This window comes from Asterias rubens, chromosome 12 (assembly GCF_902459465.1).
Source record: "Asterias rubens chromosome 12, eAstRub1.3, whole genome shotgun sequence".
NCBI classification, from domain to species: Eukaryota; Metazoa; Echinodermata; class Asteroidea; order Forcipulatida; family Asteriidae; genus Asterias; species Asterias rubens.
The window spans coordinates 1,383,232-1,400,384 of NC_047073.1; the positions used below are offsets into that span (position 1 = coordinate 1,383,232).

The 17,153-nt window shown below is 38.7% G+C and overlaps 1 protein-coding gene across 1 annotated transcript in view; it reads right to left on the reverse strand.

Annotated features, from left to right (window-relative positions):
* Positions 1 to 16,323, reverse strand: part of LOC117297418 (receptor-type tyrosine-protein phosphatase F-like) — a 57,582-nt gene extending 41,259 nt beyond the window's left edge. Inside the window, exons 1-8 of the mRNA XM_033780448.1 lie at positions 15,015 to 16,323; positions 10,939 to 11,160; positions 9,124 to 9,372; positions 8,411 to 8,548; positions 3,091 to 3,246; positions 2,565 to 2,699; positions 805 to 1,074; positions 6 to 284 (exon numbers count right to left, since the gene is read on the reverse strand). Of these exons, the coding sequence (XP_033636339.1) occupies positions 6 to 284; positions 805 to 1,074; positions 2,565 to 2,699; positions 3,091 to 3,246; positions 8,411 to 8,548; positions 9,124 to 9,372; positions 10,939 to 11,160; positions 15,015 to 15,090 (1,525 nt within the window). The 5' untranslated portion in view covers positions 15,091 to 16,323. The remainder of the gene's footprint in view (positions 1 to 5; positions 285 to 804; positions 1,075 to 2,564; positions 2,700 to 3,090; positions 3,247 to 8,410; positions 8,549 to 9,123; positions 9,373 to 10,938; positions 11,161 to 15,014) is intronic.
* Between the last annotated feature and the right edge of the window lie 830 nt (positions 16,324 to 17,153).

A 17,153-nucleotide genomic window follows, 5' to 3' on the forward strand; every position in this document is an offset into this window, starting at 1 on the left:
CATACCAAAAGCTGTGAGGTTGAATGTCTTTTGAAGCATTGCATTAGCGTTTGTGCACGCGTACTCATTTTCCCTCGCATCGGCAATGACAACAAATATGTATTCTGTCTTGATTGGCGACTCTGAATCAATGACGTAATATGCTTTAATGGTCGTTCCGTTGGGTAAAATGAGGACTATGTCCGACATGTTGGGGCTTAAGACATTCTTAAAGATACAGGTGATGTTAGTTGTCTGGTTGATGTTCACTTCTTGTAGCTCTTCGTACAACATGGGGCCTCGGACTATGAGAAACATAATAATAACAAATTCTATTATAGCGCATTTCACAGTAACTGTCTCAATGCGCTTTACATTAGTGCCCTGGTCATATGGGCCAATAATATCCCTTCAATCTTTGTCAGCACCCTGGAGAGTATACAACCTATTATGGGCAACGGTAGTGCTCCAAAGGCTTTTTCATACACAATATCCCCATACCCATTTATACCCCTGGGTGAAGAGAAGCAATTATAGTTAAGTGTCTTGCTCAAGGACACAAGTGCCACACCCGGGATTCAAACCCACACCCTGATGACTTAACTTGATTCGAACTGCCTCTAGAGACCAGGCTAGCCTGGTGGTCTAGCTGGTACAACATCTGCTCTAGATTGGAAAAGGTTGAGGGTTCGAATCCCACCCGAGTGATATGCCTATGATTTTGTTTTCACAGAACCCGAGAAAGGACTGAGTGAGGACACAGTGTTAACACACATCATTGTAAGTGTAAAACCAAATCATAATGTAGTTTCCTTTAATACATACCAAAGTTGACAGTTGTTTGAAGCGTGATGTTGTTGTATGCGCATGTATACTCATTATCCATTGCATCAGCAATGACGACAAAAATGTACTCCGCAACAACTGGTGTCTCATATTCAACGAAGTAATCCGATTCGATGGTCGTTCCGTTGGGTAGAATGAGGACGATGTCCGAGACGTTGGGGTTTCTGACATTCTTTAAGATGCATGTGATGTTGTTTATCTGGTTGATGATGACTTCTGATGGCTCTTTGTACAATATGGGGCCTGGGACTACAAGAACACGAAAGACAATTTTCAAAAAGTGAGACCAAACTTAAAGGCAGTGGACACTATTGGTAATTACTCAAAATAATTATTATTATAAAACCTTTCTTGATTGCGAGTAATGGGGTTTTCGAGAAAGAATTGATTTTCCACGAATTTGATTTCAAGACCTCAGATTTAGAATTTGAGGTCTTGAAATCAAGCATCTGAAAGTACACAACTTCGTGTGACCATGGTGTGACAAGGGTGTTTTTTTTATTATTAATATCTCGCAACATTGTTTGTCACAGGTTTGTTATTTTATGCATATGATGGGATACACCAAGTGAGAAGACTAGTCTTTGACAATTACCAATAGTGTCCAATGTCTTTATAAGACCAGCTTTGATGTGAAATTTGTCAGTCTGATAGAAAAACTAGGGTGGTGTCCCCCTGTGACAAACCAGCTGCCTCAGTTTTCCTTTTAGATTGATCTCTGTATGTAAAGATCATAGAGCTATATATTGACTTGCTCTGCGTTTAGAAGCCACCCTTGGCGCAGACATGTTTGATGTGTTGCGTGACTACGGAACAATTTTAGTTTGAAGAAAACACGCATTACTGCGACTTGTTTACGTTTAGTGTGTGCGCTTGCGTACATCCACGCTGCCTAAATGTTTGTGCTTATAAAAAAATAAGGCATCTCATGAGAAATAAAATACATTTATGTCATACGCACATTCTTTTTTATAATACTAAAATAGTAACTACAACAGCTTGCTTACTGGTAGACAGCTTTATGAAATTGGGCCCAGATATAGTAACTACAACAGCTTGCTTACTGGTAGACAGCTTTATAAAATTGGGCCCAGATATAGTAACTACAACAGCTTGCTTACTGGTAGACAGCTTTATGAAATTGGGCCCAGATATAGTAACTACAACAGCTTGCTTACTGGTAGACAGCTTTATGAAATTGGGCCCAGATTAATTTAGGTAAGCATGAGCATATCTTACAGCAAGAAATTTAGGCGGCCATTATTTCACGAATGACACAGGCTAATAAAATTGACAATAAAAACTGTTTTGTTTGTTTGTTCGATGACACGTAAAAAAGAACGAACGCACTATCATGCAAATAGCCGTACAATTGCCGTACAAAATTTCAAGCTTTTGTATTGGTTATTACATCCACACGGCTTCAAAACCTTAGTGCGTGTACAACAGGGTGTTAGCGCTCTAGTCTATATATATAGCTCTATGGTAATGATGTACCACAGGGGGGGGGGTCATCCTATCAACAGATTGGAATCTAAGAATCTGACAGAGGTGGCTGTCCTCAAGGAATATCAAACAATGTTTTTCATTTTAAAATAAAACAAAAATACACCTACTTTTTTCAAGAAATTATTTAGTCCAAGTGGCATGTTAGCACAAAACCAATACAAAAATGCTCAATAAGTAATATTTAGAGTACCTCCATTTAAACCCTAAAGTTGTGTATTTGAATATCGTACCTTGGCAATTGATCCCACACCAGCCTTCCTGGCATGATGATCCGACACACTCTCCGGTATCAGCAAGACAGGTAGAGTTATCCTCACAGTGGCAGACACTCTCGCAGTTTGCGCCATACGTTCCTTCCTTGCATTCTGCAACAATAATAATAAAAATAGTAATAAAAATAATAATAATAACCAGTTTTTATATAGCGCTTTTCATACCCTAAGGGCATCCCAAAACGCTTCCAACATTATTACCCTTGGTCACTGGGTCTTCATTCCTTAAACCATCGCAGCTCCCTGGGGAATATGCAGCCGGTGCAACCAATATGCGCTACTCAGCTAAATCAATCACAAGAACCATCTCTGCCCTCATATGTACCCGTTTACCCCTGGGTGGAAAGAAGCGATTATGGTTAAGTGTCATGACCGGGATTCAAACCCACACTTTGCTGAGCAGAAACACCACAGCTTGTTTTTGGTGTTCTCATCTGCTTGACCACGACACACCTTGCATCTTTTACTTGAGAAATAACATTACCTTCTGAACAGTTAATGCCACTGTATCCAGCAGCACACGTACATCCAAAGGGTTCTGGCAGACAGAATAGCTTCCCAATGCAGCCAGTGTCATGAGGATCAGACGAGGCAGTGCAGTTGTATTGGCCCTCCTGACCAAAGATATTTCGCCCGTGGACTAAAGATTTAACAAAAACAAAATTGGTATTAGAAGGTAGATGTTGACTGGGAAGCTTTTGTTCTGATTGGTTTGGGGTGGTAAGGATTTAATTTGAGGTTGTGGCTGTAAGCTGAAACCACCTATTGTCAACTCAGTGCTATAAGATCATTAAATGCAATTGGTATTATCAACTCTCCTGACGATGACTATAATAATAATAATAATAGTTGGTTTTTATATAGCACTTAATACGCCATGTCTCAAAGCGCTTCTACATTATTACCCCTGGTCACTGGGCCTTAAATCATTCCTTAAACCATCTCAGCTCCCTGGGGAGTATACAGCCTGTGCCGCCAAATATGTAGCACACTATGCTAAACCAACCACAAGAACCATCTCTACCCTCACAGGTACCCATTTACCCCTCAAGGATGTGTCACGACCAGGATTCAAACCCACACTCTGCTGAACAGACACACTAGAGCTTGAGTTTGGTGCTCTTATCCGCTCGGCCAAGACACCCCACAAGAGCAAGCTAGTTGAAACGTTTATACCAATAAAGAACTAAATCAACGGTAGTGAAGTTGATAACTATCCTATAAAGCTACAGTAGTAGTCCCAGGTAATAGTTAAAAAGCAGGACAGTTCTTTTCAGAACTGAGAGGTATCCCAAACAATCCAATAAATCTACTGCGCGGTAGTAGAATATATAGCAAGACAGTTCTCTAAAGAACAAACTCTACCTGGCAACTAGACACACACACATGGTATTACCGCAAACCAAATAATATTTGTACTGATACCTCACCATGCAATGCCTCAAATCATATATCGTGTTATCTTGAAGATTGCCTATGACTTATTCACTGTACACTGCTTAATGTGACAAGACCCTAAGGTATAGCACTATGTAAATATTTCTCCCAAGGAGTTGTGTTGATATAAAACCAATGAATAGTCAATAAATATTCTGATCTGTATCATGAATATCTCTTCCATTGTTGTTGTTTTTTTTAAAGGATGAAGCCATTATTGGATAAAAGCAGGACAGGTGCACGACAGCGTTACCTTGGCAAAAATCCAAATGTCTTGCTGAACAAAACAAAGGGTTCGCAGAGGTCAAAGGTAAAAACCTCAAGCCTTTATCCACCAATAATATAAAAGCGACTTTGCCAACACCTTTTTGCCGCGAGGCACTACAGTGACACTACAATATAAACCACATGCTGAAATCCTTTCAACTCGTGATTATATCCTGTTTACTAATGTTCCCCTTTTGTTTGACAGGGTCGTATAATTTTACAATGGGATGACTCCTCGCCATAAAAACAGTATGACCCTTGACATGATTGGGCAATTCCTCATTCCTAAATACCTCAGACAGTTTCGCTATTCCTATTGGAGGAGAGCGCATCACGTGGGTATGATGACCAGTAAAAAGTGTTGAAACATGGGCGTGACACGGGAGCTTGCACCTGTGCTTTTAAGACAGTTTCTGCATTCCTATTGGTCGAGAGCAACAGCCGGGACAGTTGTGCTACATCACGCGATACGCGCGACACACAGCATTCCCTTATAAGGAGTTGTTTACCCGAGGGCCTTACCATTTCATAGCTGGAGGGGTGTTGTGTTGAAAGAAATCATTAAACAATTATAATTTTTGCATTTATTTTACCTTTTGACCAAAAGTGTTAATGTGTTTTGACCGAAAAGGTATTTATGAATGGGAATCAAAGTGTGTTGAATCGGTTTCCAACTAGTGGTTTAAACCCACTGAGGCCTGGTTCTTGATAATTTACCTTGACTTTGTCTCTGTAAAATTGGAATTAAACCACTGGTTGAAAACCTCTTCACCACACATTGATTCCCTTAATTGTAACTGTGGGGCCATTCAGAGTTGTTGATTTATTTTCAAAATATTTTTTTTTTAACATTGACTATTTTGAAAGGGTCCTCAGCTGAAAGACCAGAGTATGGAAAACTACAAATCTGATCAAAAAGTACAGTTTCAGCAAAATAAAATACAATCAAAACCTGTGGTAACCGTGTATACAGGCAAAAATAACAAAATATACCAAAATAGCATTTATGAATGAGAATAAAAGGGTAGCGACTCATCTTAATTGGCCATTTAAAACCTTGCAGGGTCATCACCGTGCGACAAAGGAACGGCAATGACCCTGGCGGTTTTAAACGTCTGATTGAGAACTTGTTTCTACCCTCTTGTTCCCTTACGCTTACAATGACATTTAACAGTTATCACTATTGCCTTTGTGAACACATGTTTAAGAAGTACATTTTAAGTTTTCTTGAGAAACTTTCAAGCGTGAGGGATTGCTTTATGTCGGTTGGAAGGTTGTTCCCAAATAAGATACCATTAGAAATGAGACTATTTTTAGAATACGATGTCTCTACGGAAAATAAATTACAGCAACTTGAGAGATTCCTTCCATCCCAGCCCGAGAGAATCTCCCTCGTTCCAGACAGGAAGTCAAAACAGGAAATTGACGATGTGTAAAGAAGGAGTTGAGGTGGGGGGGCTCTGATGGAAAATACTCTGTGAGGTTGGTGAATAATGAAAACGTGAACTTGCGGTTAACGCTTCACCCTAGTACTGCAGCGCCAGACAAATCTTCTACGTGAATCTCAAGTCTCAGACAGTGTTTCTTAGAGGTTTATCGTAGAGTGTCTTTGTAACTATGTAGACTTGGTGAGTCATAAACTTAAGACCATCCTTTTATCACAATCCAAGGAAAACCTTCAGGTTGGTTTTGTGGTTTTCAACAATACAAAGAACAGGATTGGTAACTGCTTCAAAAGTTACCAATCCTCCAGAGAAATATCTCCATCTGAAAGCTTACTTATTTCATGGAGGAAGGAACCGTGCTGATTCTAAAGTTCATACCAGTACCAATCCTCCAGAGAAATATTTACATCTGAAAGCTCACTGATTCTAAAGTTCATACCAGTACCAATCCTCCAGCGAAATATTTCCATCTGAAAGCTCACTGATTCTAAAGTTCAAACCAGTACCAATCCTCCAGAGAAATATCTCCATCTGAAAGCTTACTTATTTCATGGAGGAAGGAACCGTGCTGATTCTACAGTTCATACCAGTACCAATCCTCCAGAGAAATATTTACATCTGAAAGCTCACTGATTCTAAAGTTCAGACCAACACCAATCCTACAGAGAAAAACTTCCGCAGTTGCTTATTTGCGGCAATCGGAATAAGCCCAATATAAACAGTCATAAAATTCCTGATAAGACGTCAATTGTTTTTTTGTTGTCTTCACTACAACAGGACCCCCGAATTTGATGACATTTGCACAGGTTTCAATTAAAGCAATGAAGCGGAGTAGTTTTCGAGAAAGAAGTAATTTCCCACGAATTTGATTTTGATACCTCAGATTCAGAAATTGAGGTCTCGAAATCAAGCATCTGAAAGCACACAACTTTGTGTGACAAGGGTGGTATTTTTTTCATAGGCCCTAATTTTCTCGCAACTTTGATGACCGATGAGGTCAAATTTCACAGGTTTGTTATTTTAAGCATATGTTGAGTTACAGCAAGTGAGAAAACTGGTCTTTGACAATTACCAATAATGTCCACTGTCTTTAACACCTATTCATAAATACCCCAGACAGTTTCTCTACTCCTATTGGTGGAGAGCGTGTCACGTGGGGCTGTTTAAACGGTTGACAATTACCCGTGTTTATAACTGGCTGGCTTCCACATGTCAGGTGCCCAAGATTATCACGCGGAACACAATTCATAGCTATTAGTAACAGCGCGTAACCTACTTCTATTTCAAAGAGGGGCGCTTACACACAACCCACGCGCAACAGACTATTTACACACAAAATTTTTCAAACCTCAAATTTTCAACTGTCAAAGTGTCTGTAATTGTATTTTGGTAACGTTTTTTAACAAAAGGGCATTTATGAATGGGAATTAAAGAGTAGTGACTCGTTCTTGGACGTCCGTTTAAAAACTTGCAGGGTCGTTACTGTGCGCTAAAGGCCTGACTCGGGTCTTTATCACGCGGCAATAATGACCCTGCCAGCTTTAAACGGCCGTGTAAGAACTCATCGCTACCCTTTTATTCCCTCATTAGAGTGTAAAGTAGTTTACTTTTTCAAAAACAATGAGGAAAGGAGGAAGGATATATCTATAAATCAAAGCTTGTTGCAACATGTGGTATTTAAATACAAAAAGGATATCCTGGTTCTTCAGCTAATATTTCCACCCAAAACAATTTAACTGCCAAAGTCGGCAGGAAGGAATTTTACATGTTTGAAATCAAAATGTTTGTTTGTGAATCTATATAAAAGCTTTCTCAGCCAGATTTCAGTGTAGCGTTCAAGCAACTTTGTTAAACTTCACGCAGCTGTTTTTAAGCACAAAATTGGCAAAAGCATTTGAGGATTGTGCTCACCAGAAAAGGGTATCAGCTTAACAGAGATTGGATTCTGAATAAATGAAAAAGACTGAAATTTTGTTGACACAGGGGGGTGAACACATGTAAATAATATTTTCCTTAACTTCTTTTTCACTTGATGACTGGATGAGTAAAAAAAAAAATGGGGTCGCGCTGCAAGTTTTTTTCGATAGCCCACATGTAATAATGCAAACAATTTTCTAAACATAAACAAACAAAATATATATAATTTTTTTTTTTGGGGGGGGCCTTTTAGGACAATCTTATTCCCTTGCCAAAGTCAGGGATTTTAAAAAGTCTGAACTGAAAACGCAAAAAGGAGGAAGAATTTCATCCCTGGTTAAACTACCATGTCATATAATATAAAAAGGACAAAAGTCCTTTTTCTAAGGTCACATTTTGCAACTGGTTTCCTATTGAATTTTGCTTAGCAAGAAACTGTTAAACTGTACACACACAAAACTGTATTTGTTGTAAAACAAGTACCATGAAAATGGTTGGGTTGTCTAAGCTTTATGGTTGGACTAGAGAGGGGTGAGTAGGTATACACTATTCAACCCGGGAACCAATAACAAAAGTGGACAATAGGGTCCACGGTTTGGGAAAGGTCCATGGTTGGAAAACGTGTACAAAGCGTGTACGAAGAGAGACAATAGGAGGTCCACGGTTGCAGGCATACACACTTGGGTGGGATGAGAGGATAGCCATGAAGGTGGGGACTGGAGAGAGAGGGGTATTTACCATTCTCGCATTCTACTCCGCTGAATCCTGGTGGGCAGATACACTGGCCAGAACGTGGATGGCACATCCCCCCGTTCAGACAAATGGAGCATTCCAACAAACAATTTTCTTCTGGGTTCCAATAACCAGACGGACACTCTGTATTTAGTAGTTGCAAAGAAAGAAAAAAACAGTTTGGTTGTTTTTCTGAACTTAAAAACTAAACTTATCCAACTACGAGAAAAATTATGAAATATCATTGATTAATTTGGAGTAATTTATAAAATAATCTTTACAAAAAACTGCATGAACCTTGCAAAATATAGACGCTTTAATAGAGTATAATGATCCATACAAAAATGCCTCGAATTGGAAGGTTTTTCGTATAGGTCGTGAACTAACCAGGCACCCCATCTTGTGGAGTCAAATTTTCCACAAGACGGCTGACCGTGTTACATGTAGTTCGCAAAATACAAGGAAAAGCATACAATTTTGTGTGGATCATTGTAAAAAACATCTAACCGTATGCATTTCATAACAAATGGATTCAAACACTTTTGGTGGACCAACTCGCCCGATCCAAGGCAAAGTGTCCCTTTAAGAACAGATGAATATACAAAGCTATAAAATCCAATAGATTAAAATTGAAATGCAAAGCACAAAAGTATTCTCCCTTATCTTTTTTTCTAGACGTAAGAAAGCAAAAAAGATGGTGAAAAACACCTTATTCTTACCTCGTACTAAGATTTGGACAAGTCCTTTCCTCCCTTTAGCCCCAACCAAGAAATGGCGGAATACAGAACTTGTTTCATTCAAACCACTGATATGAAGTTTCTTATTATTGGATTGTATGGCACTAGAGGTATCTAAGTCACGCCATCTGTATTTACATGATCCATCGCAGTCATCTCTTAAGATCATCTCAAGTGTTATCTCTTCATCTGGGTCAAAGGTCAAGGTGAGACGTTGCGGATACAGGCTCGCTGGTGAGGAGAAATAGTTCTATTAGTAATGTAAAACTTAATAGGAAAATAATTGTCTACAAGATCGGGTCATTATATTGTCTCATCATTGGGTCATTATTGGCCAATAGAGACCCGGTCATTGTTTCTTTCTGCTGGGTTTATATAGAACATCAAATAATAATAATAATAATAAACAACGCTTATAAAGCGCCTTACATCCATGACTGTACACATTAAAAATAGCTGCAAACAAGAGCAAAAAAAAAAACAAAGAGCATAAAAGATTTCTAAAAATATAAACCACAAAATGGACCAGCCAATAGTTAAAACCACACACCGCGAAATTTAAAAAGTTATGGAAAAGTACTACTATAAAAAGATTAGTTAAACTTACAATACTTTAAAAATATAGGAAATACACTTACAATTATATCATACCAGGTGTTGATCCCGCAAAGAATCTAAAGACAGGTCAATATTGTCTGTTCATGAGGGTCATTGTTGGACAATAAAAGCCTCTCATCATTATCTATTGCTGAGGTCATTATTGGTAAAAATTTTAAAAGCCTGGTCAATTGCTAGATTTTTTTTTATCATAAAAGGCCTGGACAAGGTACCTGTTTGTGGGTCATTATTGGCACACTCAACTCACATAAATGGCCCTGGCCGGGTATTGAACCAGGGTCACCTTGATGAGAGGCGAGCGCGTTACGCACAAGCCAACCATGCCCCCACATTTTAAAGGAACACGTTGCCTTGGATCAGTCGAGTTGGTTTTTGGAGAAGCGTTTGTAACCGTTTTTTTATAAAATGCATATGATTAGAAAGTAGAATATAATGATCAGACAAGTATCACTCGAAATTGCGTGGTTTTCTTTTTACCTCATTGACAAACGGGTCAGCCCCACAAATGGTTGACCATGTTAGTTCGCAAAGTAAAAGGAAAACCACGCAATTTCAAGGCAAATGTGTGTGGATCAATATATTCTACTTTAACAACATCTTTCTAACCAGGCATTTTATAACAAACAGTTACGAACGCTTTTCAAAGACCAACTCGCCCGATCCAAGGCAACGTGTTCCTTTAAGCATCCTTGGTTTCATTACCAGAATAATAAATAATAATAACAATCTCTAGAATTGCAAAGGTCTTGTGTTCGAATCCCACCCGAGTAATATGCCTGTGATTTCTTTTTACAGAACTCAGTTAAGTACTGAGTATACATTGCTAACAGACATCGGTGTATATGGGTAAGAACCAAAAAAGAATATTCTTTATTCCCGAAGCAAATTTAACATTTATTAAATGGTTTGCATTCCCCGCTGCTAAAACATAGGATCCAAACTTCCTCTAGCTACTGGCTACCGGGGAATCTCTCGGTACACTACAGTTTGTAAGACACTGCTCTAGAATTGTAGGGTTGTGGGATCCAATCCCACCCGAGTAATATGCCTGTGATATTTTTTTTCACAGAACTCGGGTAAGTACAGTGCTAACAGACATTGGTGTACATATTATTGTATGGGTTAAACCCATATTAATAATCGATTAATAATCGATTAATAATCGATTGATATTCCTACCATCTTCAGAGGAGATAATAACCGTAGTGGTTGCCTCCAGGTCGTCCGTCTCCAACCTACACACAACAGGGCCAACTTTGTAAGTTTGTGTACTGTCGCCCGGTTTTCCATCGATCTTAATTGTAGCATTTCTCAAAGGTGTGTAGACTTCAATTAGGGTCTGACTGGTGCTTGGAGACATGAGGGCCTGACTGGCTACACATGTGAAGTCTAAATATGGGTCTGTAAAAAACAAAATGAGGTGTCCTGATTTAATAATAATAATAATATAGTAGTAAACAAGTCTATGGCGCTCTACAATGAACACAGCGCCTCACAAGGAAAACAAAACAATGTAAGTAGAAAAAATAGCAAAAGAAAACTACACGTTGCACTCAGTGGGAAACAAAAAACGTTATGAGAGACCGCTTGAAAACCAAAGTAGACATTGCTTCTCTGACGTTACAGCGCAGTTGGTTCCAAAGATTATGAGCTGCATTGAAGAATAAATTGTCTCCAGCCTTTTTGTAGGAGCAAGGAACAACCAAGCGTGTGACGTCAGAAGCAGAGTGGAGCCTTCTACGATCTTCAGAATGACCAGTATTGTAGAGGATTAAGTTTTCTGCGCGGTAGTTTGGTGCTTGACCAGGATTGAATGCATTGTATTGAAAACTCAACAGCACCCTCACTAAGGTCAAAGGAAGACCTATTGTTGGCTGATACATTGTTGTTGGTTTTTAATGTTTTTTATAATAACACATCGAACAGCACAATGAATAGGAAACAAGAAGAAATGTTCTGTTATATATGGAGATACCTTTTTAAAAATCTTCATGTACTTTTTTATTTTTGTTGCGAATTAGAATATTGCAATTTCCATCTTTTCAAATGAAGATTTGTTCCCCATTTTTGTGTGTAAGTAGTAATAATAGTAATAAAAATAATAATAATAATAAAACCATTCTTATATAGCGCATATCACCGTGAGATCCCTATGCGCTGTAAAAGGAAATCATCAATTATTGTACAAAGTAAACAGGTATGTTTTTAACCGGGTTTTGAATTGTTTCTGATGTCTCAGCCTGTTTGAAATAGATAGGAAATTCTGTGTTGATGGTGGTAGGACTAGACTCCATGGTTGCACTAGCCATAGCAGCACACTGAAGGATGTGGTGACTTTAGACTCCATGGTTGCACTAGCCATAGCAGCACACTGAAGGATGTGGTGACTTTTCAAAAGGAAACAGGATGCATTTAAAACCTACAGCAACATGATACAACCTGGTTGAGGTATGGCTTGCTGCAATAAACATGCATGCAGAAAACCATGATAATAATATGACAAAGGTTATCAAGCGAGTTAACATTTCTGGAAAAGCATGGTAATTTATTTTGTAGCAAAACAGTACCATGTAATGCTGGACGTCAAACAAAAACGATAGAGAAAGTACATTACTGAAACAACAAGCATTGTTGGTTTTTCTTATAAAACAGAAGCGTAGAATACTGGATTTGACACGAAAATACCTTGATAGAGGAAGTAAAACAAAACACTGTGAAAGTAAAATAAACGTGCGTATTACAAAACAAAACATGTAGAGAGATTTGGACCTGAAAACCTAATGGGCTTTAGTGGCACTGACATACATTGTACTCAACAATTACACAGGTCTGATACTTCACGGAGGCAACAAAGGCGATTGCCTCTATGCCCCCTAATCATTGCCTTCGTGTCCTTGAAATACTTCAGTAGAAATTTACAATTTCCTCATAGGGTGCCCTTTACAGCCTTGGTGCCCTTGCTCTTTCAAAAACGAAGTATACAGGCCTGCACATGTAAGGGTGAGTAGCAGGTACAAGTTAGTGGTGAGGGGCAAAGAAAGTGTGTGTTTTTTGTTGGGGGGGGGGGCAACTAAATAATCTGATTTTGATGTATCAAAAAGATAATCTCAAAACTGATAAAACTAAGTACAGTATGTACGTACATCTACATCAATGTTAATGTGGAGAGTGTTGTCGCAATTTTTTTTAGAGTAGACTACAGCACCTTTGAAATTAATTCTGCTGAAGCATTTCAAGGGCACCAAGGCAATTACCAGGGACAACGGAGGCAATCGCCTTCGTTGCCTCTGTGAAGCATCAGGCCTGGTGTTTTAACCATTTATCAGCAGACATTTTATTACAGCGTGCCCGAGTCAAACCCAGATGGTTTTTTTATTGTTTGTAGAGAGTGACAGCCACCCTGGCATGACTTGTAGTCATACTTGATCAATCTCTCTAGGGGGAGTGTGGGGAAATCATATGGGAAAACATTTTGTAGATTAACATAATTCAGCCGACCTGTCAAGGTTTACTCTTAGTCATACTGGAAGTTTTTCATTTTCAAACACAATAAATTGTCACAATACCATACTTTGACGTCTTTGTTTGCTCTGTTTATATGAATGTGGCTATTTCAAATTCACTGTAGAAAGTTTCCAATCCTATCCTTCAATTGGTCATCGAAGTTGTGAGAGAGTAATGGAATAAAAAACACCCTTGTCGCAAAAGTTGTGTGCTTTCAGATGCCTTACATTCGAGACCTCAGCTGCGGTATCATATTCAATTCAAATATTTAGGTGAGAAATTCAATTTCTTACAATGTTTCTATACTATCAACAGCTTTCCATAATGCTAGTTACCAAGTAAGTTTTTATGCTAACAATTATTTGAGTAATTACCAATAGTGTCCAGTGCCTTTAAAGGCAAACACTGGTTATGGTGTACTGCCTTGTATCTGTACAGATGTACCTCACACATTTTACAATATTTCTCAAGAATGCTACTTACTAACTCAGATCAATGTGGAAATCCCCTTTAAGGGTATCCACAACTTGACCTTGGCCCCTTTCCCCCAAACTTAAAGTGAATCACACGTAAGGTCATTTCCATAGAAACCACTTCTGTTGCTGGAACCAAAGGTTCATCAAATATGAAATTTTAACCCCAAAGTCACACAAACTAACATGTACCGGTGTGTAAACAAATTTAAAGTGGTAATTTTTCAGTAAAAAATAGTATGTTTCTTTAAGATTTTGTTGTTGTGCACTATTACCAGGCTTAATTTACACAGTAGCTTGCGGCAATATTCTTGAAAACTGACATGAAGTCAAAACACTGTCCTGCTGTATAGAACCCCCCCTCACCTCCTAAAACACAAAGGTCAAATCACTGGTAAAGTAATTGTTGGTAATGTCTTTTGGCTAGAGGTATTAAGTCAAGGAAATAGGATTCGCCCTTCAGAGAGGATCTGTGTGCACTTTTAACCACAGGCTACCGGCCAAAAATAGACCTCTTGAAGCCTTCATTTCCTCGACTTTCCCCTTTCAAGTTTTTCAAGCACGATCCCTTTTAAAAGGGACGCTGGGTTGAACCAGTAAACACTTCCTGCTCTCTCCTTTGATTTCAAAGTCAAAATATTAAAAAGAAAAACACACAAAATGTTTTTTGTTTGTTTCTGAAACAGGCGATAAAGTATCAAAGGATGTTTCATAATTTGCATTTTAATTTAATTTAAGTTTTTAAACACGTACGTGGTGAGAAGACACAAAGTTATCTGCTGCCGATTTCACAAAACGCTAGGATTAATCCGATCATAGATCTGATCTTGAGTTAGGGCAAGTAAATTGTCCTAACTTAGGAAGGGTTCAATGCATCCTCATTGCTATGGTTAAGGAACTTAACTCGTCCTAAATCCTAAGAATAATACTAAGTTAGGAAGAGTTTGGTGAACTCGACGTCTAAGCTGTAAAAATCAGGCATTAAGATAAGAAAATGTTAAATAAAATTTGTAGACTAATCAAAATAAAATAGTTTCCTGCCAAACAGCTGTTTTTAAACTTAGCCCAGAAGCCTTCCTTAAAGGTATACTGTTGGTTTTTGGGACCGTTAAATTATGTGTAAAAAATGTGTACAATTGTTATTACATAACACTCCTCCCGACGGCTAGAGGGTTATGTTATCATACTTATGGAATACCATGAGCGCCTCTGAGTGACAGATTGGAGTAAAGGAGCAAAAACCAACATGGTTTTAAAAGCTCTTTTTTAGTGTCTTACCTTTCCCCACCACCACTGATAGCAACCCCAAGAAGACCAGAGCACCAAGTGCTGTCAATCCATGAACAGGATCCATTCAAGTACAGGTGGTAATTAACACTATCGGTAACAACTGTTTCAAATCGAGAGACGGTCCGCGTCAACAGGCAGACACGAGAGTCTCGATCAACCCTATAGCTGGTGTAATCGGTAGCTCTCTGAATCACGTCAGGTAGTAACGGTGACACGCTACAAAACTTTGCCGGTACATCATCAATGAATCATCAATTACATAAATCATGAGCTACTGTCTGTCTGTGTACACTAAAGAACAGGGAGGTTTAGATCAGCTCAACGAGTCGGATTACGTGTACTTTACTTGAAAACGATTAGTCTCCTTGCTCTTGGTCTGAAGTTACTCTTTCCTCGTTTGGTTTTTCTAGTGCTCCATCAAACTGCTGAGTTGCATCGTTGCATACAAAATCAAGTTTAATTGACTGATCTTTCCTTCTCTCTGGTAAAGGTTTGTTGTATTTAGCAAAGACCGGGATGTTTTCAATTAATGTTGCACATCACCTGATTTGCGATGTCCCCTTTTTAGATTTGACCAACTTTTGCGAGTACACTGCAGTTTAAACACTCTGTAATTCTCTCCATTGAAATCAATTAATGCTTATTGATCGTGCTGACGATGAAGTGATCCACATTCATTTACTGCACTAGATATAAAAGTAGCTTCATGTGTAGATTCAAATCACTTCCAGACTGTGGGTAGAATCATATCAACAGCTGGTCAACTTCATTCAAGATGACTGTGACAGAACGTAGACTTGAGATTTATCCTTTCCTTCCAATTGGTCACGCTGTCCAAACACCTTGATTACACAAATTACTACGAACTGAAGGGCACTCTGTGACATCCCCAGCAGTCCGCAACACATCAGTGAACTCCCTCAGCCGATATTTAAAAAAGAAAGCTCTCCGAACAATAGATCCTTGAGTCAGATCTAAACACTCAGCCTGCCGATTCAGTAACTTACACTCCAACTAAAGCTTCTATGTTGTTTCTGTTTCGATATTCGGTGTGGATATAAATGGATTCCTATTCGAACAAAGACAGGTCTGAGTGTGTAACGAGAATTAAACTACGTCCAGCATACACTCAATCCATGAACATGAAGGAACTTCCTCATTCTGGACTCAATGAGCAATGACAGGAAATTCAGAAGGTTGGGCCTTAGGGCTAACTTGATGGGAGAACAGTATGGCGTTTCAATTAGATACAGGGATGGCTCTGGCATACTGTGCTTACAGTCATGGAAGATTGGATAATGCTAGATCCAGGAGAAAGATAACACCACATTAAGAACATATAGACATATGTTCTGGTTTTATTCTGATTGATGAAAGGGTCAATGAATTGGTCTCTGTCATTACTCTATGGTCTGAGCCCCTGAGAGGTTTTAGACTTGGTTCCAGTATTGTGACCAAATGAGACATGGTAAAGTGTTTTGGCTTTCAAAAACACTATAATAATAATAATAATGTCAAAGTCTTATAGTGCTCGTATCCTACCAAACAAGGTAGTTTCGTTAATTTTAGCGATAGGCCAGTAAACCATTTGGAAAATGCCCTCACAGTCCAACATTTTGTCAACTTTGCTCTGATAATACTAATAATACCATGGATCCAGCTACAGCTAATTCAGTTTGTGAGTGTAATTTTAGCTCACTTTAAGTAAGTGCTGATTGAACTCTGACCTACACAATGGCTCTCCCTGTGCTAAAAGCACTTGACAGCGGAACATAATAAATAGGAGATTTCCAGCTCAGGGTTCAGAGTGGAACAAGCTAATAAAGTAAACACACAACTCCTTATGGGACAAGAATCAAGTGCCTTATTGGAAGAGACAGCACATTTGCTTGAAAACACAAAATGTGTGCGATATCACATTTTAGGTGTATTGTACATTATTTAGTCCTATAATGGAAGAATTAATTCAGTGCTACTAATAATAATAATAATTCTTATTATATAGCGCATTTCACAATGACCGTATCATTAGTGCCCTGGTCATAGGGCCAATAACATCCCTTTTTAATGTTTCTCAGCTCCCTTGGGATTATACAACCTAGACAACAGCTTATATTGCTCCAAAGT